Here is a 26564-nt window from a genome sequence, read left to right on the forward strand (position 1 = left end):
TATATATATATGATTCTTATTATTATATCTTACATGTAAGGTATAAGATATATTATATCCACATTTATATCATTATAGTCAACACAGAGTTAAACTTATAACTGATTTGCCTAAAACATGTTTTAATTATTGCATTAACTGTTTTATGCAAAAATCCCATAGCTGCCCATGTCTACGGGTTATTTAATATTCATATTTCTGTAGGATACCCGGCTGTGCAAATGTGAAAGCAACCTCCCCACTGATCCTTTGCTCCAGGGAAGGTCCTCTGCTCCAGTGTCTGGGGAAATGTTGGACCCTCAGCCTTACTGATTTTTCCCATATAAATCCCTTGCTCTAACTGTCCTAATTCCTTTTTTGAATGAAACCCCGTCTACTCTGAGCTCCCAAACACCTAGCTGGTCCATATACTTCCTAAAGTATTATCAGATCAATAAAAAGCCAATAGATTTACTGAAATTCGACCAATGCTGTCCATCAATCTTCTTTGTACTCCTATAAATTGTGAGCCCATCTGCTCTTTTGCTCATCACTCTGCCCCTCCTCCATCCCTCGACCCCTCTCTCCCTCCTCCATCCCCTGGGGTCTTTGTGTGACAGACACTGCACAAGGCAGACGGCTTTAAAGCTGTGTCACTAACTGAACTGATAATTGACTCATTAGTCATGTGTCCTTATACTGCAGCTTCATTATAAAATGTTTGATGGAGGAAGTGGCTTGATACTCCTTTACAGGGTTCATGGGAACTTTGGAAATTGGAGCATGTGAAAAAGAAACATTGTACAAGAACACAGTGACAGTTTGCTTCATGCTGTTTGATAACTGTATAATATTTAACAAGCAAAAGAAAATATTTTTCTCATAATTTTCTTGTTTAAGGAAATTATGATGGATCCTGTCATGGTTCATTGAGTAGGATTATGTATCCCAGGTGAAAAAAACCTATACATTATTTTGTTATCAAGTGCTGAGCTAGATAGGCCATACTGAAAATATATAAATAAATTTACTTTTCTATGGCAAGGATACATATAGGCAATTCTAATATATATAGCTTTACAACCTTTATTATTTATGTTTTTTCTTAATTAAAAAGTAAGTTCAGCTCCTGAGTAAACTGGGAGAGTGGAAGGGGAGAGGGTAGGAAGGAAAGGGACTGGGGGAAAACATATAGCATGTTCCCATTGAAACAAAATGAGAAAGAAAAAAGGCAGTGTGATCGCAAAAAAAAAAAAAAAAGCTAAGTTCACTGCAAAATATCTTAAGTATACTGGGGAAAACTTACAAGTAAACGAAGTCATTAGTAACCTCAAAAAAACTGGTCTATGAATAATTCTGATATTTTGCTTCAGTTACATAACGTTATTAAAAACAGAAAGAGGAATATTGAACATGAGAGAAATACCAAGTGGGGATGCATGTGAAGGACGAGGGCAGGGAGGGTGGAGAAGGGGAGGTAAAGAGCTAACAGGAGAACGTAAAATTCTAGTATTCTAGTCCTCAGTCAGGGACTACAGTTTACACTAACCTATAATGCGTTTTATAAGGGGGAGGGCATCCAGACTCTCCAAACAAAAGGATGATAAGGAGACAGAAGAATCTAAATTATCCCGATTTGATTCATACTCATATTCACGTATTAAAATGCTACACTCAGCTGGGTGATGGTGGCGCACGCCTTTAATCCCAGCACTCGGGAGGCAGAGGCAGGCGGATCTCTGTGAGTTCGAGACCAGCCTGGTCTACAGAGCTAGTTCCAGGACAGGCTCCAAAGCCACAGAGAAACCCTGTTTCGAAAAACCAAAAAAAATAAAAAAAAAATAAAATGCTACACTCTTCCCATAAATATAAATATGGACAATTATTACTGCAAGCTCATCAACAAGGTTTTTTTTTTTTGCAAGGACTCTAAAAGAAAGTCAAGGAAATGGAGTGATGGAAGTCTTTAGTGAATTCTCCCTTCTGTAACCATCATCCACAAGCCCAATATCATTTTATTACACATATTCAATAGTGTTTATCCCCCCTAGTCTAGTATTCCCCCAATCTGCTGGTTTTAAACTAGCACAACTATCATTTCACTTCAGTTCAGTAATAAGGTTGAAGGCTTGGTTGGTGACCTCTGGAAGGTCACTTCAGCCCCTGAAGCGTCTCTAAAGGAGACCACTGGAGCCTAGTTCAGCTCCATTGACTCTGTTCCTGCGTATCCATCCCCCCACCCCATAACAGGTCAGCTAACGCTGTCTATTCATGAAGCACTCAAACCCGATGTAAAGGAAGGAGGCCGAGGAGCCACAGTGTAACAGAAGAAAACATTAGACTAGAGTTCATAAACGTGAAAACTTGGATAGACAAAATTGTTGAGTTCGTAATGGAGATTTTTAATATTTGGAAATACTCAGAATTGTGCATCTGTCTATAGAAGTGGGACACAGCTGAAGAAAAATAGGATGTCAATTATTCTATCTGTTAATTTTTCTTGTTGGCAATGCATCAATTCCATGTAGCTCGATAGGCCGTTATCTGTTTTGTTGGTAAATACTGATGAGGAATAATCAGACAGACAAACTGTTTCCAAATGTGCTGTCAGGAGGGGAAAACAATAACACTGAGTAGCTTGGGAGCAACAATGATTTTTTAAAAAATATAATGTAAAAATTTCATACTCAAAATCACCTCACATGCAAAAATACTGATTTGGTTTTTCTACCACTGTGAGTTCGTTTGCCTGCCTATCCCCGCTCACGAGCCTCAGAACTGCAGGCTGCAGCCTCCAGCTGGCTACAGGGTGTCTGGTCTACGTAAACACTTACGGGCTGGAGGAGCAGAGCAGGCATGAAGTCATTTATTCACCAGAGGCGTGGTGTCTTATTAGAAAACTGTGATAGGAATGAAGAAGTTGGGTTCTTCCCCTCTGACTTCTTTGAAGTTATCAATAACTTTGGAAATTTACTTACGAGTCAATGTACACAGTTTATGAATTGCCCGTGGTGGCATCGCACACACAGCTGGCTGTGGCAGGGCTATTCTATCGCTAAGGGACACTTATTTAGCATATATCTAGTGCCAAACTCAACAAAACGTAAGCCTGAAAGTAATTTCACCAGATCAAGGAGAATTCACCTGTGCGATATACATAACTTTTGTAACCAGGGTATTATTGACGTGGATACAATTAGGGATCTCAACCACAAACTTCCATGCCTAAGAGCAGGGCTAGCAAAGATCCACTCCCAACACAGCAATAGATAATATTCAAAAAATAATTCTAAAGTGACTGAGGGAATAAGACATGTGCAGAAAAGTCCTTGACAATCTTGAAGCAAAGTTGCCTAAGTAGATACTAGAGAACAAATGCATTTCTTGGTAGAGCAAGGAAGGGCTAGCTCCACTCCAGCATGCGGGGGAGACAGGAGGTGAATAACTTGCATCACTTGCAGGAGTCCCTTTGGACTGCGCACCCATTTCTGTCATTGTATGTGAGAGGCAGCAATGGAGACCTCATAAGAAGGCCTCTCGCAAGCAGCTCAGCTCACTAGAAGTGGCACTGTCCTGTTCTGGAAGCATAATGAGTTTTAATTCAAAGTTATCTAAAGGCTTACTGGCTTCGCACGGTCATATGGACAAGAGAAGTCAGGAAGATTGATAATTCTCTCTGGCAGGTGTATTTCCATTTTCTGATGGGACCAGAAGTGCTGAGAGAAGCTAATCACTGAGCGCGCAAGTAAGCGATCATGTGAGCTGAAAGCAGATTCTGCTAATTTAAGCAACGGCTTTAGACAGCGGTCTACAAAAGCAGACCTCAAAGAAAGTTAGGCAGTTCAGCAGGGAGGGAAAAGAAATGATGTTTCTGAGCACAAGAGGCACAATATATATATATATTTTGCAAGCAGTTTTTTTGGTAAGTTTTTGAGCTTTCCGAAGTGACTAAGGGCCTTTCTGCGACCAGCTGTCAGATGTGCAAAATGCTTGATGGTATCCAGTGCTAACACGTTTGCGCGCGTGCACACACACAGAGCAAACATCCAACACACAGGCATTCCAAATATGAGCTTGGAAGAAATCTGATCATTTACCTGTGATTGCGGGGGGTACAAATAGAGTGAGCGGCATTTATCATAAATGCCTTTGAAATCTAACAGGAAGTCCAGCGGACAGTTTCCGGTGAAGCCAGAGAGGACTCTCTCCAGACAGGGCTCCGAAGAGACCAAGTGCCTAGGTTTCATTCATTCCTTCATTTCTTTTTTATTTACTTTCTGAGACAGCATTTCTTTGTTTAGCCCTGGCTGTCCTGACACTTGGGTCTCAAACTCAGAGGTCTGAACTGCCTCTGCCTTCAAAATGCTAGATTCAAGGCATGCACCACCATGCCAGCTTCTATCTTGACTTTGAAAATCAAAAGTTCTGCGTCCTGGGGAATGCATCACCATTCTTGGACTGATCAAGAGCTGTCATGGAAGGGTGATGCAGAGCTGTCTCTCACCAGGCATCATTTAGCAACCTGAAGCAAGACTGTGCTTGTTGTGTGGAATATCATCACTGGTTTGTAGAACAGGGCTGACAAATGGGCTCAGGTATCTGACTGTCTGCAGTGCTGATTTCAGTGTTGATTGATTGGTGTACTTCACCAATACAAAATAAATGTCCTTAACCCCAAAATCCCAAATATAAACTTCAGCTCCAAAATCTGAACTTTGTAGAAGTGACACTGGGTTTGTGGGAAATTCCGAATTTGATCTCACGCAAGCGTCAAAATGCAGGGACACTATGATGTGTATGATTATGTTTGAGTCATGTGTAAGGTTTCCAGAAAACATAAACTAACTCCCTGCTTATACTTGGCCCTTCTCCCCATGTATTACATATATGCAAAGATTCCCCAATCCAAACGCTTCAGGTCTCAAGGGCAAGGTGTACTGAGCCCGCAGAAGCTCATAATTGACACAGTGAGTTATCATACCACTTAGAAGGGTTGTGGAAATCTACTGTCTATTTGACATTACCTTGAACAGGGAGAGCACAAAAGAAACAGAAAATGATTTGTGTTCTCAGTCAACCATGAGGTGAGACAACAATGTTAAGACATAAGGAAAAGCAATTAAAGATTCAAAATGTATAATTACTGCAAGTATTTCAAAAGAGTAAGAAATCATTCAAAGAGACAATGGTTGTAAAGGAAATTGTCATTGCCTGGTGTGTAGTAAGCTCTCTGCTAAGATGTGCAGTCATGAGGTCTACTAAGTTAAAGCATCTGCTGGTGCTTTGATAGATGTGGAGGCTTTGGATAGATGCAGGTGCCAGGACTGCACCTCCTGATTAAGTAATCAATGAGGTAGACATGAAGCTCGTTGGCACAGTAATGAAATCAGAACCAGCAGAATCGGTGGCTTGGAGAGGAGGGGTCAGCAGGGATGGGCTGAATGGAAGTACCACAGGAAACAATGGGGAGGACCCCACAATGGGAGAAATGAAGGTCGCCTAAGACTGTCAGATGCCATCTACCATCAATCAATTTACCTGTAAGGAAATCACAGAGAGGGTGCTTGACTTTGGAATGGGTAGAAATCTGAACCAAAGATCAAAGAACTACCTGGAGTGGTTGTAGTCCTAGCCCCTTTGGGCTCTTGGATCCTCCATGTATACCTCCTTCTCTGAAGAGCTGTCCCCCACTATGGAGCACTTCTTATACCCATTAACCAGATAGTGCCAAATGTCAGGGAGGGGAGGAGGATTGTACCTAAAATGGGCTGGGGCACTCTCTTAGGCTACCAGACCCCGTGTACATAATGTCAGTATCTAATTACTGCTCTTTTCAAGCAAAAAATGAGCAGTAGAATATGAAAATATCATATGTAAGATTTGAGAGTAAGAAGGTGGTGACCAAGGCTCTTCATGGTCCTGATGTTGGAGTGCCACAGTTGAGCATCTGCAACAGATGCTCTCAGCATCACCGCTGAGTTCCTTGTCTCCTCTCCTTCTCTGACTCCCCTCAAGGTCTCTAGCACAGATCCCATGTGAAAGTCTCAAGAGCTTCTTAGGGAAGTAGAAGCACAGTTTTAACACCTTTTTATGCTGCATGGTACAAAGTGCAGGCTCCAGCAGGGGCAGGACAACAGAGCAGCCGGCACCTGTGCTCTGCTGCACGGTTCATGTTTGTTTTTCCCTTGTTTTCCATAGAATCTCAGGCTCTAGTAACAACTCCAATCGGATCTAAACATGCCAGCCGTCACCAGCGCAACTGACAGCTTGCATGGGGAAGGTTTCCAGACACTTGGCTGTCTGCTGGGGCTGCCCTTCAAAGTTCCCCTTGGGATCGGCTTGCTCAGCAGCTGTATGGAGTTCCATCATTATAGAGATGAATAGTGAGAGTTTAGAAAACATTCTGGCCTCTCTTCTACACATAATGCACATGTGCGTATGTACACATCCATACAGTTCATTATAGACACATATATAGGAATATACATTTATTGTTTGTTTAACTTGCAGAATTCTCCAAATGCAAAGGATGAAAAAGTCAAATTATTATTATTTTTCTGCTTAGTTCTCATTTATTTGTTCCCAACATGGTTGTGATTAGCAAATGATTTCTCTAAGGTGCTGAACTAATTTAAGCAGAGGTGGGGAAACTGTTTCACTAGTTTGAGGAGGCTCAGAACAGCACAGGACATATCTGGATGATAGTTTTGCTTATTTGTAGGAAAATAGGATCGTCTCTAGACAATGATGAGAACAAGATTAAAAATGTACTCCAAGGGCCTGTGATCCAAGGCTAAAGGAAAGTTTTGCTGTGCCTGTCTGGCTCCCAGACTTGTGTCCTCCTGCTGTGAGAGCCGAGTAACTGACACAGTGACATTTCCCTCGGTAGCAAAAGTGCTGAGATTTGGTTATCCCATCCACTCATAGGCCCTCTGGCTCACTCCCTGGAAGAATTCACACCCCACAGCTGGGACTGTCAGCTCACTAGGAGGAAAGCTAGCTCACCTCCTGTGGTGGACTTCTCAGGAACATTCCTTCCTCTCAACAGGTTTTCAGGTTTAAGGTTACTCCTTGTAATAGAGTGGGAAACAAAACAAAGTCCAGTTGGGAAATAAAACCAAAGCAGTGGAGTAGAAACAAGAGGAAGAAGATCAGGGGGCTTGGGATGGGAGGGAGAGCCAGGAAGAACAGGGGTGGGAGTTCTCAGGGACTCTCGGGATTGTCTGTGGTTGAAGGAGGTAGAGGTAAGTAAATGACAGAAGCTACCTTTTGCTTCATACAAAGCAAGGAGACGGGCAGTCTGGCAAGAGCAGTAGCCTGAGGAAGACAGGAGACTATGGTCAGCAGGACACCATGCCTATGCAGAGAGCAGGGAACAGACATGGGCCTGTAGGGAGTCAGAGTGAAGAGGCAGTTTGTTCAGACTACTGGAACATTCTAGTTGTGTAAGGAAGGACAGAACTAAGGCAGCCGTGCAACTGCAGCACTTCTCTTTCAGGAAGAGGAAGGTGACATTTGTAACAGAGCACTAGGGTCCTGCTGGCAGAGCCCGAGTGACACTGTAAGCTGACAGACAACTGACAAAAATGAGGTGTTTGGAGCCAGTTCCACATCAACTGTAGGACAACACACACTTAGAGAGGACACACACAGACACACAGACACACAGACACACAGACACACACATTAGTGCCCAGGTACCCCACCACCCCGATTTGTGTTTCTGAAAGGTTCTCTAGTGCTGCTTAGATGGTGGCCACTTCTTTGGGGTTAGCCTGGTTAAATAGGCTTTGCCACCTCAGAATATGAGCACGATTCCTCAGGGCCCCTTCTCTCATGCCCAAATTGCACTAGAGTGGGCAACACAGAGTACAGTGCCAGTATCTTTGGGTGTGTGCTATCCTGAATACTGATAATTCTTCTCTTTCTCTATCAAAGCACTGTAAGGTTTTATGAATTAGAGTGTACGTGTGTGTGTGTGTGTGTGTGTGTGTTATTTCACCCACTTCAAGCCTAGATGATTCCTTCTTTAGATGCATATTACTTATGGTGGCAATTCTACAAGTTATCAGGATAGAGTCAGAGCTTGCTTGAGTTGAGGTCAAACAAACAAACAAAACCATTATGGCAATGTACGAAAGTGACTCAGGAATTGGACTTAGTTATTACACTGCCTTGAAAGTTAAGAATTTTATACATCAAATATGATTCTTAAAAATATTGCACCCAGGGCTGGAGAGGCGGTTCAAACATTTAAGATCACTGGCTGCTCTTGCAGGGGACATTGGTTCAGTCTCCAGCACTCACATGCTAACTTCTAACTGTCAGTAACTCCAGTCCCAGAGTATTTGATGCCCTCTTTTGGCCTCTGAGGGCACCAGGCATTCACATGGTGAACAGACATACATACAGGAAAAACACCCATACACAGATGAACTTGTAAACGAGAGGGAAAAATTAAAACATATGTATTTTATTGTGTGCCAACTAATAAAATCTTAACAATCCTATTAACAGGATATGTTGTTCATATTTTACAGAAGAAACCAATTTTCATGGATATTAAAAGAACATGTGTAAAGGCGTGGGCCCTACAGTTAAGTCTTTAGAACTTCTTCTACATATACTGATTATTTTGCTTATGAACATACAATAATTTTTCCAGCTAAGTTATTCAGATAATTGAGTGAACTGCATAGAAACTGCTCTTTTCTTCAAAATGAGTTAAAATATCACGCACAGAAAAAGAAATAGGTGAGGCTTGGAAAGTAGTCTAACATCTGGCCTGCCATGCTTTCCCCAATTCTTGCTGAGAAATGACCTTTTTCAGTCACTTCTACAGAGGATTTCCCCCGGAAGAGGTTCATCTGGAAAAGAGACTTTATTTTATAATCATACTTGGGACAGGCTTTCTTTTTTTCATTAGGCATGCACAGATGCGAGATGGACACCGAGAGCTAAGAAGCAATTTCGCACTTGTGAACAGCCAGGATATTCCTCCTTTTGGCTCTTTGGAGGATAATGGGAAATTCAAGGCATAGCATCTCTTGTGGTGTAACCCGATAAAATGAAGTCTGTTGTAGCCATTATAGGGTTGTGTGAGGGAAGTTTAATGGCTTTGAAATGCCATGGGCTAGCAAGATGTGAACACGTGTAAAGAGACTGAATTAAGATCCGAAGAGAAACAGAAGTCTGGAACTATTTATTTCACAGCAGATGTATCCACATGGATTCTGCAGTGTGATTGCCTGGCATGCTACTCCATCCTGCCAGCTAGCTGGAGTAGCCTTAGGAAGTCAGGCATAGAACTGGCAGAAGACTAATCTTCAGGATACCTTTGTGATTTGGGATCTGCTCTGTGTTAAAGACATATGCACCAATATCAATTTCTCTAATGCCAAAAAAGATCAGCTATGGAATCATTTGGAAAAGAGACTCTGTAAGGCTCCTCTGTCTCTTGGTCATCTTCTGAACCCTGAATCAGTAAGAGTACCCAAACACCTGTCATAGCGTGGACACACAGCAAGTTACAGCTCCTAATCCTGATGGGCCACATGTAAGTGGTGCATGCAGCATGTGCCAGGGACACGGATCCCAGAGCAAACACAGGCACACAGGGACTTCAGCCATAGCGTTTTCCTTCATTCGTCTTCCTTCCATACTTAGAGTTCTATCTGTGTTCAAACCCCTTTCTGTAGAAAAGATGATCGGGAGGGAAGATCAGCTCGAGACAGCTTGATGCCATCACTAAAAGCCTCCAACAGAGCCCTTTATCTCCTGCTCCATCTTCTTGACGCTGCTCATGGTGCTGTTTCTGAGGACTCTCTACCTAAGCAGGAATGTGGTTCTACTGGACCCCAAATGAAATAATTAGTATTTAAGTTAATGAAGTCTTGATCTCATTTTGGCAGTATCAAAGTGTAAATGTATACAAAATAAAGGAAGAATAGTAATAAATTGCAGACTTTTTTTTTTTCAAATCGCGTCGAGAACCAGTGATAGAAGCAGTGATGAACTAACTGTAAGTTAGCAACAGTGGATTGATTACTCTATTGATGAGTAGGTTCTGAGAAAGGAAAGACAGAAGCAAAGGGAAGGCTAGTGTGAGTGACATTATAGAGTGATATTATGAATACATAAATATTTCTCACTCTAATGGCTTGGGGAGTGGACTCTAGGCCAGGTTTCAGTTCCTACTCAACCACTCAGCCTGACTTCCTTTTGCATGTATACAACCTGCTTGACCAATAGGGAAGCCCTATCAAATATTCATAGGACATTGGTGATATTTATTTATGTCCTGTAATGTCAAGTGAATATGTGCCTGGAACACGGTATTTTAGGCTTCTAGGGTACGTATCATTAGAGTGTGGGACAAACTTGGACACGAAGCCTGGGATCTGAAGGTAACTCAAAGGACAAAATGGAAACAAACAACTTCTAGACAAAACTGCTGTATTAAGAAAGCAGGTACACTGCAGCCTCTGAGAATTTCAAAACATGTACATTAGTGCACACACACACACAGAGTAGAATCCAGGGTCATTATAAACTCTAAATTTCTTATTAGTATATCTGCCTAACAATTTTACACCAACTCAAGATGAGAACTGAAACGACCTATTTTCTTAAATATTTGCAAAAATCACACGATGAACCCAAAGGCTACAGCTGTACGTTAAGTAAGAAAGAAATTCAGACAGCAGATGTTAAGCAACTTCTGAAGGCTATGCTTCAGAGCAGCGAGAACTAAAAAGATGTTGGCCAAAGGAAATCTGTGAGGCTGTCTCAAAGCCCATTTTCTGGCCTGCCATTTCTATAAAAGCAATCTTTTTTTTTACCATGTCCTTTACTGTGGGCTTATTAAAAATCCATTTCAAAAAATATCCTTTAAGACAACAACAAGCAAGCCTGGCAGAGATTGTTATGTATCCCAAATCTGTGACTGTCCTCATCTTGAAGGACGTTAACAGAAGACGACAGTTTGTTTTTCCCGAATGTCAGAAGTCTTGAGGTCAACAGTGCATAACCACTTACTAAGATAATGGAAAACAGTCACTGCCAGGGAACTTGCCCATTTGCTATGTACATGTCATTATGTAGGCTGTTTCATAGAACCAATGAATTCATACCAGTAACTCGGGAAATAAAAATGACATCAGATTAGTATCTAGAATAAGCTTGCTTTGAAGTCATTGCTATTACCCAACTCACTCTGGTGGCTCACAAATGTACTTCAAATGAAAAGAGAAGTCCCCACTTTATGAGCAAAGTAGCTTTGCTCTCAGATTTCTTGAAATTGTTTTCCTTATCATATCACACCTGCCTTTTCATCACACTCCGGGCCCTTTTTCTTCCTTGGCCTGAGCTGCAGCTTTCTCAAAGCTGTTTCTCCCAGTACAGTGCTGAGAAGACACAAACAGCAGGAAGCACTTGTGTGATCTAGCAAGTCAAGACGCCATTTATGACAAGCTTTGGTTTTTAGAATTTTTACGACCTTAAAGCTCTCAGAATCTCCTTCCCTGTCATCATATTTATTTATGCTTCTGATTCATGGGGTTGAATTAACTCATCAGCACCATTAGGTTTTTTTTTTCTCTTAAACACTTTGGAGTCTGTTTACCATGTCCAAGAAATCACATGTAAAGCAGAAAGCATGAACAAGGAGGCTAATCATTTATCTAGAAACATCAACCCAAAGTCACTGAAAATATAAAATGAAAACAAGATCTCAGATGGGAGATAGCAGCAAAAAACAATGAGAAGATCAGGATATAGGAGTTCTGCAGCTATAAAGGAGTGGGGACAGGGCTGGCAGGATAGCTCAGTGGGTAGCAAGGATTTCTTCCGAGCCCGACCACCTGACTTCAATCCCCATTTGACTTCATCCCTGGAACCCACATGGTGGAAAGAACAGGGTTCCTCAAGCTGTTCTCTGACATCTACACATGTGCTGTAGAAGATGCATGTCTGTGTGCATGTGTACTTACACAACACATCCAATATAAAAGGACGGAGGCTAATATGGGAAGGTGATAATAGCGACCATCAGATACAGATCACTCACTCTTCTAAGAACATTGATTCATGTACTTCAATTTCTACAAGCCCAGCTTTTAACTTCAAAGACATGAGCAGACTATCAACTGAATCTGTTGTATTAGAATAACGAACAACACGTAGATGATAAGTAATTTTACTTAAGTAATAACCTATGGGGGAAGAACTGTAACAAATTCTCCTTTGTCTTTCTTTTTAAAGACAGAGTTTCATTATATAGTCCAGGTGGTGGAATTCATGATCTTTTAGTTTCTGCCTTCAACAGTGTATACTATCAGGCTTCAGTGCTAAATTCTTTAAACGCTACCACTCTTCTTACTTTTCCCTTTGGTTGCTTCATTGTATTGATAGACAAGTCTTGTACATGTTATTGCTTCACCTGAAATGGCCTACAGCTTGTTGGTCATTTGGTTCCACCCCTGCCCCCCGTTCAGAGTTCAGTTAAAATAAGAGGTTGGTTAATGATTAAAAAAATGTCTACGAAGACTTGTCCATATCAGTTTTTCTCATAATGAGTCCAAACTTCACACGAGAAAAGTCATCCATGGAAAGGTGAAGGAGAACAGAAATTGGTGGCATTCACAAGGATACAATTTAGTCGTTCAAAGAAATGGCCTCATGGCATAGTTAATGGAATAAAGGTATCTGAAAATATTAGAGATAGGGAGGAAGCCACACTCAATTAAGCCATACTCAACTAATCTTACTGATATAGAATCTTCAAGACCATGTCACCTCCAGTGACAGAGGCCAGGCAGATCAATAGCTGTACTGTGTGGTTGCAGTACAGAGAAAAATGAAGGCATACAAGAAGTTTTAGTGCATCAGTAGCTGTCTAGATCTTGCTGGGGTGATGGCGTTATCTCTGTCAAAACACATCAGCAGGACATGTAAAATAAAAACTTCACTACATGTAAGTTTAACTCAGTAAAGTGGGTAAGAATGTATAAAGATGACCACATATACTAATTTGTTTATAAACTGAGGTTTAATCCCAGGTTGTCTGCCTGAGTGGTATATACTTTAAAACCACCATGAATAATGAGTTTCTTGTTTGGGATAAAAAAGAAAACCTCAAATAAGGACTGCTGAACTTCAAAACAGTCTCTTGATGGCATGTGTGAATCTGTTCTTATAGGACTGTATCTTGGCTTTAATTCTTTCCACCTTATTTTGGAACTGGATTCAGAATCAGTGCTTCAAGGAATCCATTCCATTACTTTCCAGCCCTCATACATTTTAGACCAGAGCAGGATTCCACTGATAACAACTCTCAAATCTTGGGGATCAAAACCTGATAGCTTTTATTGTAGCCTGAGATGTCAACCGTCACAACAAAACATCATGATCTACTGTTCTTAAGGAGAGTCAGACACTTGTGCTGAAAGAAGAAGTGAAAATGACCAGGGACATCAGTGCATCCTCTCTTGAAGTAGTAATTTAGTTTCTTCGGGGAATGACACGAAGATGTAGCTCTCTGAAGCGTAGAAGCTTCTGCACATTGCCAAACCAAGTTTTCTGCTTGCAATTTTAATGTGGCATACTAAATAGTGAAAGAGTCAGAAAGTTTTTAAAATTTCTTTTCAGATTCTTATCACTTCTTATTTACATAGGTGCAATTAATTAGAACTTGTGAGATTTAACAGACTGAATTCAGAAGTGACATTTAAACATTACAATATGAAAATTAAGTAGAGTTGTGTTGTTATTGATATAGGATTAAGGGATAAAAAGTTTAAAGATACATTAGTTATTAAAAAACATATAGTTTCTAGCCTGGTTGAGGTCAGTTAGCTAATTTCAACCCCCAAACACTCTCATTGACAGCATATTTGTGTCTCTATCTTTATTCCGGGGACAGAGATAATACAGAAATAGAGTCTTAGGACTCTTTCTATGTTTGTCACTTTCTATTTTCGATCACTTTTTATTTGGTTCAGCCTTTTCATTATGTTTATTATTAGCTCCCATATTCTGCAAAAGCCAAGGTACAAATCCTGGACTTGTGTCTTCAAAAACCAGAGACAATGCCATTTAGTTATTAAGAGTGTAACAAAACCTAGAAAACCCTCCTATAACTCTCTCCAAATAACCAATTCATCTGGCATAGAGTTAACAGGCAAACTATGTAACCATAATTTTAATTCTGCTTAGTAGAGACAGAGGGGAGGAGAGGGAGAGAGAACCAGAGCGTGGGGAGGGGAGAACTGCACATGTGGGCCATTCAGGATTGGAACCCATGCTCTTAGACATCTTAAGCAGGCTCTCTACCACAGAGTTACATTCAAAGTCCCGAAGGTGGGTTTTTAAGTACAAAAACTGTGTGTGTTTGAAACCCATAAGAACACAAAACTGAAGCAAAGCATGGCTGACAGAAGCAAAACCAATATAAGGCTACCACTCAGTGGAAGATCAACATGGAGAAGACGTCTCTTTAGTCTCCGACAATGTTTTGTAACCGTCACACATTCAGTAGTTAGCTATTCCCCAAAGGAAAAGAACATTTTAGAGACAAGAATTTAGATTAGGTACCTGCTTAATTGAAACCCAGGTAAGCAGGGTTTCCTGTCAGGGACTTAGTGCTACCATCTAGATGTCTAGGCAAATCATCCACCAGATCAAAAAATAAAGGCCAGACCCTCCACCCCCTGCAGTGTGTGAGCCCCTTCATTCTGCGGACAAGCTAAAAGATAAGCCCACATATACCACAGTCAATAAATACAAGGACTTGGAATCAATAAACACGAGAAGAATGCAAGTTCAATGAACACAACGGTAGAAAGCACAGAACGAGGGAAACAATCAAGTGGTATCTTTAGTAAGCAGATTCGTCAGTAGGATGATACGTGTCTACTCATGTTCCAGTAATAGTCACTCACTTCAACAAATGGGTCCTAACTAGACTCCCACATTTGATTCTAATCCCATTGTTCACACTGGTCAGAGGAATAGCAAGCCATTTTGACCTTTCTTCAAAAACATAAAAGCATTGTGCATCCAAACATCATGGAGAATAAATCATATTTCAACAGATAATCTACAAGCAAGTAGTAGAAATATATTATTATTTAAACAGTGAAACAATAAAATAAATAGAGTTTTACCCTTTCAAATGACAACACATTAGAAATCACTTCATACTCTCAAAACAAAAATAAACCAAATCCAAACTTTTCATTTGGATTTAACATATGGCATGCTTAATGGATTCAGTACTTCTAATTCTTTTTAATAAGCATTACAAACTGAAAGACAAGTAGTTGCTAGAAATATATTGTAGTATCTTAAAACTACCATTCCCTATCAATGGAAATACAATGGTGGCAATTAAAAGTAAAAAAAAAAATGATTAAAAGTTAAGATCTGAGAGACTAAGAAGTCATGTTAGGTTGTCAATTTTTTTTTTAACCATTGTGGGTAACCAGTTAGAAGTAAAAAAAAAAATCTAGTAGTTTAGTCGTGGTCCAGGAAAGAGTCAGTGGGGACAGGGGGATTTCAGCAACATGCTGGGAGAAAAACAGAGACTTACATAGTCTGGGAGGACAGTGAAATGGAGGGCGTGGCAACCTCGCTCACTTAGTGGTCATTTTTTGAGTTTCAATGACATTTTTTTTCATTCTTTCGCCTAGTAAAGATGACAGAAGGTCCTAATTTATTCTCTGAAATCTACTTCTGTTCCTAGATAGAAGAGAGTTTAACTGTACACAGTCATATCATCCAAATACAAATACTTTGATTCAAAGAAATGGTCATGCATTCCATAGACTCACAACTACACCCTCAAAAGCCCAGCTCAGGATTCGGGAGAAGAATCAGCGGCACAGCCTGGGCACTGCAAGAGGCTTGGCTGGTTATGGTTCCCTCAGGGGAGTGGAGGAGAGGAGAGCCCAAGACAAGCTGTCATTTTCCCCAGAGATGCTCTGATCCCCAGATTATAGAAAAATCTCTGGATGAACATCTTGGGCAGCCTTCTGGGTGACAATGCTAGAGGAGTCTTTCAAAATACACATCAGACCCATGACAGGTGCTCTAGCCCTTAAGCTGTTTCCTACTGTGGCCAAGTACAGAGCTATCAATACTCTGTCTAGTGTGACCTGGGGGGGATTGTCAGAAGTTAGAATGAGATTAAAAGTAGGGCCATGTCAGTCAGGCATGGAGATACATGCCTATAATTCCAGTATCCAGGAAAGAGAAACAGGAGGATTGCCAAAAGTTCAAGGCCACTTTGACCTACATAGTAAGCTCGAGGCCAGTCCAGTCTACATAAGTGTGACAACTTATCTTCCAAAACCAAAAGACCAGTATCAACTTCAGTGTCTATAAATTGTGCTAGCCCATGGTGCCCGACATTTTCTACTCCAATCTATCTGGAGGACTGAAAGTGCTCAGAGCATCCTTAGGAACCAACCAGTGAAGAGACATGTTGAATTCTGTCAGAAGAACAACCTGGGTGGAGGAAGCTCTTTTTAATAACTCACCGGTGTACTTAAAGGCACATGGGTTGTGGATTAAAAAGAGTGGGAACGAATCAGAAGAGACATAAGAGATGGGATGTGAGGGCCCTAATCCTGATAAAATGCCATCCCTTTAATGCTGAAGTCATCTGGCTTGGGGAATGTTGCTCAGCAATGGGATACTAGAGTTTGCATTTCAGTTCTTCAAGGACAGAATCCTACATCTGCTCTAAGAATGACTTTCCATTTACACACACATTCTCAGGTGGAGTCTTTCATGGGTGTGTGATAATTCATAGCATTCTTTTCAAGTAACTACTGGGGAAGACACAGAGTCCAAAGGTACCTAAAAACTGACTAGAATTATTCACAAGATGGACTGGACAAATAGATATTTACTAAGTTTATATAGGAGTGCATTCATTTCCTTATATACATTCTGTAAAACTAGCCTGCTGGAAGAGATATTTTAATTATATTCAGGTTATTATTACTTCTGTTGTTACTATCATTAGGCAGCAGAACAGAATCCTGTTAGTTCAATTAAAATCATGAAAAGTCAAGGTAGCATCAGCAGCCACGTGTTGACTGTGGCTACTGTCTTTGGGGTTTCCCACACAGTGAGCTGATCTCACTACAGGGGCATATGCAGGCTGCAGCTGTAGGAGCTAGGATGTTGGCTTTTCTGAATTTATTGGGGGTAAATATAACATCTTCTTATATCCAAACCATGGCTTCTGCTTTCCTGAGAAAGGGAAATTCTGATATGGATACTGACATCCCCATTCCAGCGGTGGCCACTAAACAATCTGTGAAACTGCTCTCTCTTCTCTCTCTCTCTCTCTCTCTCTCTCTCTCTCTCTCTCTCTCTCTCTCCTTTTTAATTTCCTCCTTTCTTGTATGTGTTTATGTGTGTCTGTCTGTGTGTCCTGGAACTCACTATGTAGACCAGGCTCAAACTTGGAGATCCATCTGTCTCTGCTGCCCAAGTGGTGGAATTTAAGGCATGTGCCACTATGTCCAGCTCATCTAGAAGTTTCCAAATTCATTTCATGTACATATTTATGCAGTGTTAAGACAGAGGGGTGGGTGGGGCAGCACCACAGTCAAGGGTTTCACCACAGGCAGTGTGGCTCTTCTTGTCTAAGGGGAAAAGTAAGGCCTCTACTGCTGGTGGATTTGATTTAAACCACAAATTCTTGCCGAGCTATCACTGCACAAATCTCCTTAAATATCAACTCTTTTTATTCTTTGGAGTTTATGTTTCATAAAAAGTCAGTTCATTTTTCTCTGCCTTGGTGACCTGCATTCCTTTGTTTCCTGTTCAAGTTGCTCCTGCTAGCCTCGGCTCTAGTCCCTTTTTCTCGGCGGGACACTTGGGAAGGGATAGTAATGTTTAGAATAAGAAAGAAAATAAAGTTGAAAGAATTCATCTTATTATGATCATGTTTAGATGAAATATGGGGCTTGCCATCAACAAAATTACAAAACAATTCCTCTGGGAGCCCAGACCATTCTGAGTAATTCGTCTATGAAAAAATGAACTTTAATTGTTACCCTTGGCAGCCGTCTAAGGGAAGAGTGAAATATTATACTAAATATTGCCACGTGCAATAGTAAAATACAATTTCCTCCTCGCCAGAAGCTGTACAGTCCCTTGAAATCCACGTTTGGGTCTGCTGATTTAGTTTAAATCCCCTGTTTTCCCCTCTCCAAAACCAACAGAGGTTTTCCAAAGAGCTGTGTGCTTTATTGGAACCATTTGCTCCTCTTAGGTTGCCAAAAAGGAGTAAGTAAAACTAGGAAGTTTATTTAGGTTAAAGTTGATTCTCCAGCTTCATTGAGGTCAACGTGCTTTGTCTGTGAGCCCCTTCTGCTAGGAAGGCCACTCCAGCCAAGGTTACATGCTGGTCTCTTTCTCCCCAGTGTAGCTCATAGGCTTATTTTGTAGGATTTAGGAGCAGGCTGACACTAATCAACGTGAAATATACATGTGGCAATTTATATTCTGGTTTTTATTTTTATTTTTTGAAGAACTGAAATTTCAAATAATTCCCATATTGCCCATACAATTGCAAGTTTGAGATTGGGGCATCTTCACATGGGCTTCCCAGTTGTACAAAGACTATAGGGATTTTATAGTCCTTGAGGCTTAGCAGCCCACTGACTTGCTGCCCATGACAGCCAAGGGAAGCACCACACTTCAAGAGCAGAGGGTTATTTTTTTTTTAAGTATGAGGTGAATTATGCAAAAACATTAAGTAACTGGTACTAAGTGCTGAATACATGACAGATTCATACGTCCTGGTTAAGGATGAGTTTACCATGAGCTATCTGCAAAGAATTCTAAAAGGACATACGTTTTGGCATAAATATCTAAGTATACTGGACACAGTTTCCTAAGGGAATATTAAGCTCCTACGCATGATATCATGTAGACGTTACTCAGATGCTATGTTTAAATGTGGAACAATTAGGGATCTTAAAATGAACGGTTTCCTCAGCATTACTCATCATGTTTCCAGTGGTCCGGGAGAGAACCGCCACTGATAACATAGTCCCTACACTGCAGAATATGGTTTTCCCCAAACAGAGATAAGTCATGATCTAAAATTATCTGGGAAAAATTTTGAGACTGTAGCTGTCATATAAAGTAATTATTGTTATAACTCCATAGATTAAAATTCAGGTCATTTGCAACTTGAGTAAACACACTAATCTTTAGAAACGCTTTATGTAATTACTTTCTATTTATTATGATATATATATTATCCACGACAATAAAGATGATGGCCACTGTTAAGAAGAGCACTAGAGGGATCTATAACTTGTGCAGCTCGGGGAAAAACACTCTGTGTTTGTTCTGTGTCTTGTGCAGCTTCAAGAGACTATGCAGTAGGAAGTTTCATCTGCACGTTGGGCTTATTCATAAAAATATGCTTGCTTTTCTGCTTCCGGAAGTCTTCAAGCTAGTAAAAATAATACGGTACAGAATGCATGGCCTGATTGCTAGACCACAGTGAGAAATGTGTGTCAGTTATTACACATAAAGAAGTAAAGATGGAGAATTTGAAAACACATAGTTTTAAAAACACCGGTCAGAGAATCAACGACAGCAAATACTAAGGCAGTTAGGGGGTCCCATAGGCCAGTTATACTTGGGGGTTGGCTGAATCTTTAAACACTTGACCTATGGCATGGGAAGTGCAGGAAATCTGCCATGTGTGTATACTTCTAATAAAAAAAGTCAATCTGTCTTTTATGTTCTAGAAGACCAAAGGGCTCTTCATATGTGAGCACAAAATTTAAAGATTTGTTTGAAGGGTTCCATTTCCTACTCTCCATTTAAAATTGGGGAAAAATTAAAAATATTTTGCCTGTGACAGAATATGAAAGAAGTTCTCACCCTTAAAACCAGCAGCATTGGTTTTCCAGTCATTAGCGTTCAAATGTCCCGCACGGGAAGTCCTGACAATAACATGCTGTACGTCTCTCCAGGTCAGAAACGGACTGGGGAAAGACAAGGTAAGAATCATTGTACCAAAAAAAAAAAGATGGGGGAAGCAGAGAGTCACAAGCAAATTCAAAAAGCAAAATCAAAATGGCAAAGTACTAAAAACGGGGACAGAGACTTGGGTTTGGGATCATCCAATGCCAAATGCCACTCTCGCTTTCAGTGTGGAGACATGATGTCAGTCTGTGGGGTGGCAGAAAATGTAACTGTAAGAAGAAACATTATGCTCGGAGTCAGTACGTCAGTACAGCTCGGTGGTAAGACGGTGAGAGTTTCCACTTCCTCAACAAAATGGCTGCTCACTACAGAGCTCCTGCCCTCTGAGTGACAGCTTGCACCATCAGACACAGCAGAGTCAAAATAGAAGGCCCCGGAACATCCATCCTTTCATGGCGTGATTAGGCAATCAATTTGAAGTTTACTAAAGATCAACATCCAACCTTCTGTATAAATATATGTGGGGAATCTGGGAAAATCTTAGCTGGAATTAAGTACACATTTGCGGTGTTGTCTAAGGGAAAGAATGTGGTTTGGCCTAAGAGTTGGGCTCTCCAGTGCCAGGACAGGAGAGCCTTCTCACTTTATAATATGCACTTGTTACATTAAGCAACCAGCTCACGGCCCTAAGGCTGATAGCATGGAAGAGCTCAAGGTAATGATCAAACCAAACAGGCCACACTTGCTTGAGAACTGAAGACCTACTGAAGACAAACCCAAGGATAGTTTAACACAGTCTGGGCTTCGTTCAAAGAACACAGTGCGCGAATAGGCACCGGACACGGAACATGAGTACATTCTTCAGTCTTGAAGTCTAACGTGTGTTGATCTTTAAAAACATTCTATTGTTTACTCATGCTATAGGATATGCGTGCATGAAGGGAGACTTTCAGGAACTGGTTCTCTTTCTATACTGTGGGTTCTGGGATCAAACTCAAGCCACAGGCTTAGAGGTGGACATCTTTACACACAGTGCCATCTCCCCATCCCTATTATCTTTTTTTTTTTATGGCAATAAGTATCACATGGCCTATGTAATAATTTTTGTTATTTTCCATCCTCCTCCTTTTTTTTTTTTTTAGAAGAATCTGTAGGATTCAGCGACCTGAAGAATATTAAGAACTCTGTGGACATTACCTGACAACCCCCCCCCACACACACACACACTCACATTCCCACGCAGAGGGAAAAACATATCAACTGTGACTAATATTTAACGGGACAGCCACTGTTCTGCGTCAAGCTACTTTTGTCCCAGTCACAACTACCATAAATCCAACTTGGTCAGTGCCCTCCTAGAAGTAGGTAGTTCGGCAATCAGACAGTAGCTCCGGCCCTTTCCACGTGAGATCAACTTCTGCAAAGAATTAATTTCCTCAGTGAGAATGCAGATGCCACCAATCAGTTAAAGTCGTGCTAACTATTCCACGTAATGCCTGGCATACAACAAACTCCCAGGAGAAGGAGATCGCTGGTCGTTTTGTTCAGGCAACCCACTGTTCTTATTTGGTACTTTGAATATCAAGAAATCAGGGAAAGAAAAGAACTATTGAGTGTCGATACCTTTTCCTCACGCTCCCAGACTGAAAATGAACCGAGAGTGAACCAAGAGTGAGCAGCGCCATGCCCATGTTTTCGGAGGCTGAGACCAGAACGACTTTTTAAAGGTTATGTTGGTGAAAGGGCTTGTGTCTAGAAAGTTAGATCTCTGCTAGGGGTTTAAAACTGTGAGAATGATGGAGACAGAATTTTCATTCTGTTTGAATAGGACACTTGTTGGCATCCATGTTAGACAGTGGTGAGGCATGAAACTCAAGAGAGGGAGAGGGGCAGATGGCGTGATTTGGCCCTGTGCTGACCTGCACTGAGTTCACATGGTAACTCAGAGGACTCGGTGCAGTGCTGTCTGGGACACGCAGAAACCCATTCTGAATGCCAGCCCCAACACAGGTGCTCCGCTCTGCCTGAGATACGATGCTCACAGTGTGTTTCCTTCTTGGTGTGCCCGCTTAGGAGGAGGGCAAAAGCCTCAACAAAGAAGCCCAGTTTGGGCAGATATTTCAGCTACTAACGTGGGTTTTTCCACAGTGTTGCTGAACAAACAGACATATTTTTATTTTTCATGTGTAAACAAAATAACAACACAAAGCACACAGGGTTTAATGACTGTATCTATCTAAACCAACCTAGCATTTTAAAGGTAACACTAAGTTATCTTTACCATGCAGTTAGAACTTCCGTATTTTAACTATTACCCTTTAGGGAAACAGAAGGGAGTTTTCTATGTTCCTTTCAAGACTCAGAAAAATTCAGCATAGGATTCTGAACATTGGGAGACACATGTTTTCCTTTAGTTCACTAAGTGCTAAAATATAAAAGTCATCCAACATGGAACACTTATCATGTACCTGAAGCAGCTGTGTTCTGGCAGATGGAGGAAGTTTCCCGCATTCAACTCAACCTGAAGAAATTGCTTGCATTACGTGCTCCCATGCTGAGTTACAAAACTACTTTCTGGAATATTTGTAATTAGGAAACCCAGCATCAGGAAATTGGAAAAGAACGAGGTGGCTGGGTAATTTTACTTTGAAAGTCGGTGATGCATGGATCTGCTGGAATTTCAGCAAAATAAACAAGTAAGAAAACAAGAGACATCAATGGATTTGGAGTAAGTGGCATTTCTGCCCATGGCACGTCAACTAACGAACCCAGGAAATAGTGAGAGCTTAGCCGAGGTAGACTTACTATAGTCACTGAAGGTTCCCTAAGGGCCCTATTATGCAGATGCCTGGTTTGCATCTTCATAGTCTCACTGGTGGTCACAGGGCTGATGCACAGGTGAAGACTGAGTCAGACTTTCAAAGATTTGGTGAGAGAACATTTTGGTAACCATACACATACAGAGTGTAAGTACAGAGTAAAAGCTGAGTCCCCTTCCTAGGGAAAGCCATGTGCATGGTGCATGATAGTAACACAGGATCCCTTGAAAAATCATAGCCTTCCACAAATATCTTTGGTCTAGATTCCTCTGGCTTCAAAACCCAAACGTTCTCATTCCCCAAAGCAGACAGACTGAGTGTAACTGGAAAGAACTAAAACAGGAGGGCAAATGTCGAGCTGACCTAAAGAGAGGGGATGACTCACGCTGAGCTTGCCAGTCCCCTCCTCCTAAAAGCCACAGTGGCTACATCCTGTGATCATCACCAGTTCTCCTTCAACGACAGACATGGGAAGTAGCCACCTGCCATTGTCCAAAGCACTGAAGCGTACCTGCCTTCCTGAGCAGCTCTAGAAAAGTCATGGTTCTCACTTAAGAAGTGTTTCCTCTTTGTTTGACCTTGCAATAACAAACACGTAGAGAGTCCTGGCTAAGACCAGGCACTGCGTGTTATGTACACAGTATTGTCGTGTTATGTTAAGAATCATATGTAGGGACCAGTCTCTTTAGCAGTTCTCCCCGAATACGAAGCTGAGAATCTACATTGCATATTCATGTAAGGGCATGGCGGTGGCAAAGGCAGAGGCAGAATCCAAAGCTCTGGGTTTTGCCTGCAGCACTTATACCATCCATCAGCAGATAATGCGGCTTCCAGAACAGATCCATAGGCTGCTACAGGGATGGATATAATCTGGCATCTGTGGTTGTTCTTAGAAGTACTGGATCAAGAAGTCAACATCTCCGGATACAGTTTCATGGTCATGTGACTTTTGTGTACATACTCTCTCAACTCAATTGGATGATTTTTGTCTACTATTAAAAAATTCTTAAAGCTGGGGCGGGGGGGTGGGGGTAGCACATGCCTTTAATCCCGGCACTCGGGAGCCAGAGGCAGGTGGATCTCTGTGAGTTCAAGGTCATTCTGGTCTACAAGAGCTAGTTCCAGGACAGACTCCAAAGCTGCAGAGAAACCATGTCTCGAACCCCTCCTCCCCAAAAAAGAAAATTCTTGAATTTTAATTTTGTTTGTAAATTCTGAAAGATCTAACCTTTCCACATTTTATCAAAGATCAAAAGAAAAATATACTAGGAAATTCAAGTCTCTTAAATATAGCTCACATTTACATGCTATTGTAACATTATTATGATTTTATAACATTATTGCTGTGAATTGGTCACCTCCCTTGCCGGGGTACCACTTTGACATGCTTCACAGTCTGGTTTGTTAAGATTCTCAATGGAGCAGCTTAATCTACCCCCAAGTACCACTAGTTTCAAGTCATTAATGCAGGACAATGACTCTATGGTTACCACAGGCTCGCACAATGTTCTTCTTCCTAGCAGTTCAAAGTTTTTAATGAGCTCACTATGAGATTTAGAATAAGCAGGACATATCCCTAGAGAGTTATTTTTATGTAGTGCTTCTTATTAAAATTTTAAGTATAATGGCTAGCATTTACATTAGAAAAGAAAAAAAGTCACTTGCCAAGAATTCTTGAAAATAATTCTCAGATGTGTGAGTGTTGGAAACAAGCTTGCATTTAGTGATCCTTAAACAAGGTCCAAAATGAAGCCTGAGCAAATGGCTCACCTGCACTTTTTTCAAGAAAAAGGAGCCAGTTATTCCCCATAAAAGATCTACCACCACTACCGTCTATCCATACATCCTAATCGTAATCATATTTATAATCTTCATCCTTAGTTCATAGATAAGTGATAAAAGGGACATGATCCATCTCCACAGAAGAAATTTATCAACAAGAGAAAGCAAAACCAAAGAATGAGAGTAGTTAGCTTCCAACTTCTAACTTTCTGGAGTGAAAGTGATTCTCTCCAATTGAGATCAATGAACAGCAGCAGGGCCAATCAGCAATCATCCAACTAGCTCATTAATTAAATAAAACCAACCCAAGTGCACCCAGGTTCCTTTCATTAGTGTGCTTAAAACAGACGTGGGAACAAGTAGCCAGGAAATTAATGTCATTGCACCCATATTTAGAAAATCGGTAACCGTGAGAATGGGTTTATTCGAGCCCCATTATGAAAGATGAGGAAATACGTGTTTAAAGCCTTCTGTAAAGGGTAAGAGCATTACTTCGACCACAGCCACTGCATACCAATGATGCAGAAGACACAGTAAAAGGAACCAACAGTCCTGTCATGACCCAGAAAGGGTGCCAGGTCCTCCACCCCCTAGAAGGGTGCATTTGTTTTGTGTTCAACTTTAATTCAGAAGTCTTAGCCCGACAAGAGGAGCACACTGGTGCACACTTATAATCTCAGCACTGATGAGGCAAAGACAGGAAGATTATTGGGGCTCTTCAGTGAGTCAGCTTAACCCACTTGAGAAGTCCAAGGCTAGTTTGGGACCCTGTCTCACACAAAAGGGAGGCTGAGTGGCTAAGAAGTGAAACCTGAGGTTGACCTCTGGCTTACACACACACACACACACACACACGTTTTCACTTGAGCACACATGTACACACACATACACACACACACATATGCACACACATTTAAAAAGTTTTAGCTCTAAAATCAAGTTATAATGTGGAAAAGAATGATGTCAACATTTAGAACCATGATTTGTATTGGAATCCCCCGTTGAGCTGTATGATCCATTTATACTTGAACAAAACTAGAAAAGTTGAAAGGCACACTAGCTCACAAGCACCAAGGCAAGTTTTTGTTTCTCTCGGTAAGGAAATCATTCCCAGGCTCTGTAAATCTAGTCTAACCAAAGGTAAAGAAACGTGGCTTCTCTGTCTCTGTCTTCTTTCATCGCCCGATGAAGGTTAATATTCAGGAGGATGCCTATATGTTTGTCTTTGGATTCACCTTCTTATTTAGCTTCTCTAGGATCGCGAATTATAAGCTCAATGTCCTTTATTTATGGCTAGAAACCAAATATGAGTGAGTACATCCCATGTTCGTTTGTTCGTTTGGACGCTCATCTTACTAGACCTGGATGGAGGTGGGTGGCCCTTGGACTTCCCACAGGTCAGGGAACCCAGATTGCTCTTCAAGCTGATGAGGGAGGGGGACTTGATCGAGGGAGGGAAGGGAAATGGGAGGCAGTGGCGGGGAGGAGGCAGAAATCCTTAATAAATAAATAAATTTATAAAAAAAATAAAAAGAAACCTGGCTTCAAAATACATGCAAGAAGATGGCCTCTGACACATGGTGAAAATTTTTCTCATAGACCCCCAAGACAACCTTCACCCCTATAAATCCTACTTCATCACAGAGTTTATCTGTTGTTGTACCCAAAAGACCAATTACTTTTCCTATAGCCCCTACACACAAATGGCTGTTATATTTTGCATGCTCAACAGTCACTTCTTCCTTGACATACTTTGCTGAATAAACTATTGTAACAATTAAACCTGGAGATGGCAAGGAACAGTAACTGGAAACAGTATTTACAGCTGAGAAGTCACGATGCTGAAGTTTCCATTGATGCCTTCACATCCTTAACCAGAGTACCCCAAAGGCACGAAGGCATCTCTGTTCAACCCACGACCCCAAATCTCGATCTGCCTCTCATCTTTATCATCAAGTTTTAGAATCCACGAAGAGAGGAAATATGTGACACTATAACTATGTCCTTACTAAACTGATC

The 26564-nt window shown here is 41.1% G+C and overlaps 1 protein-coding gene across 2 annotated transcripts in view; it reads right to left on the minus strand.

The window, feature by feature from the left end:
* Pcsk5 (proprotein convertase subtilisin/kexin type 5) overlaps positions 1–26564 on the minus strand; it is a 418822-nt gene that overhangs the window by 162179 nt on the left and 230079 nt on the right. For both annotated transcript variants that reach the window (XM_005352026.3, XM_005352027.3), the window contains exon 10: positions 19900–20003. In XM_005352026.3, the coding sequence (XP_005352083.1) occupies positions 19900–20003 (104 nt within the window). The remainder of the gene's footprint in view (positions 1–19899; positions 20004–26564) is intronic.

The sequence above is a fragment of the Microtus ochrogaster genome, chromosome 8 (assembly GCF_000317375.1).
Source record: "Microtus ochrogaster isolate Prairie Vole_2 chromosome 8, MicOch1.0, whole genome shotgun sequence".
In the NCBI taxonomy this organism is placed as follows: Eukaryota; Metazoa; Chordata; class Mammalia; order Rodentia; family Cricetidae; genus Microtus; species Microtus ochrogaster.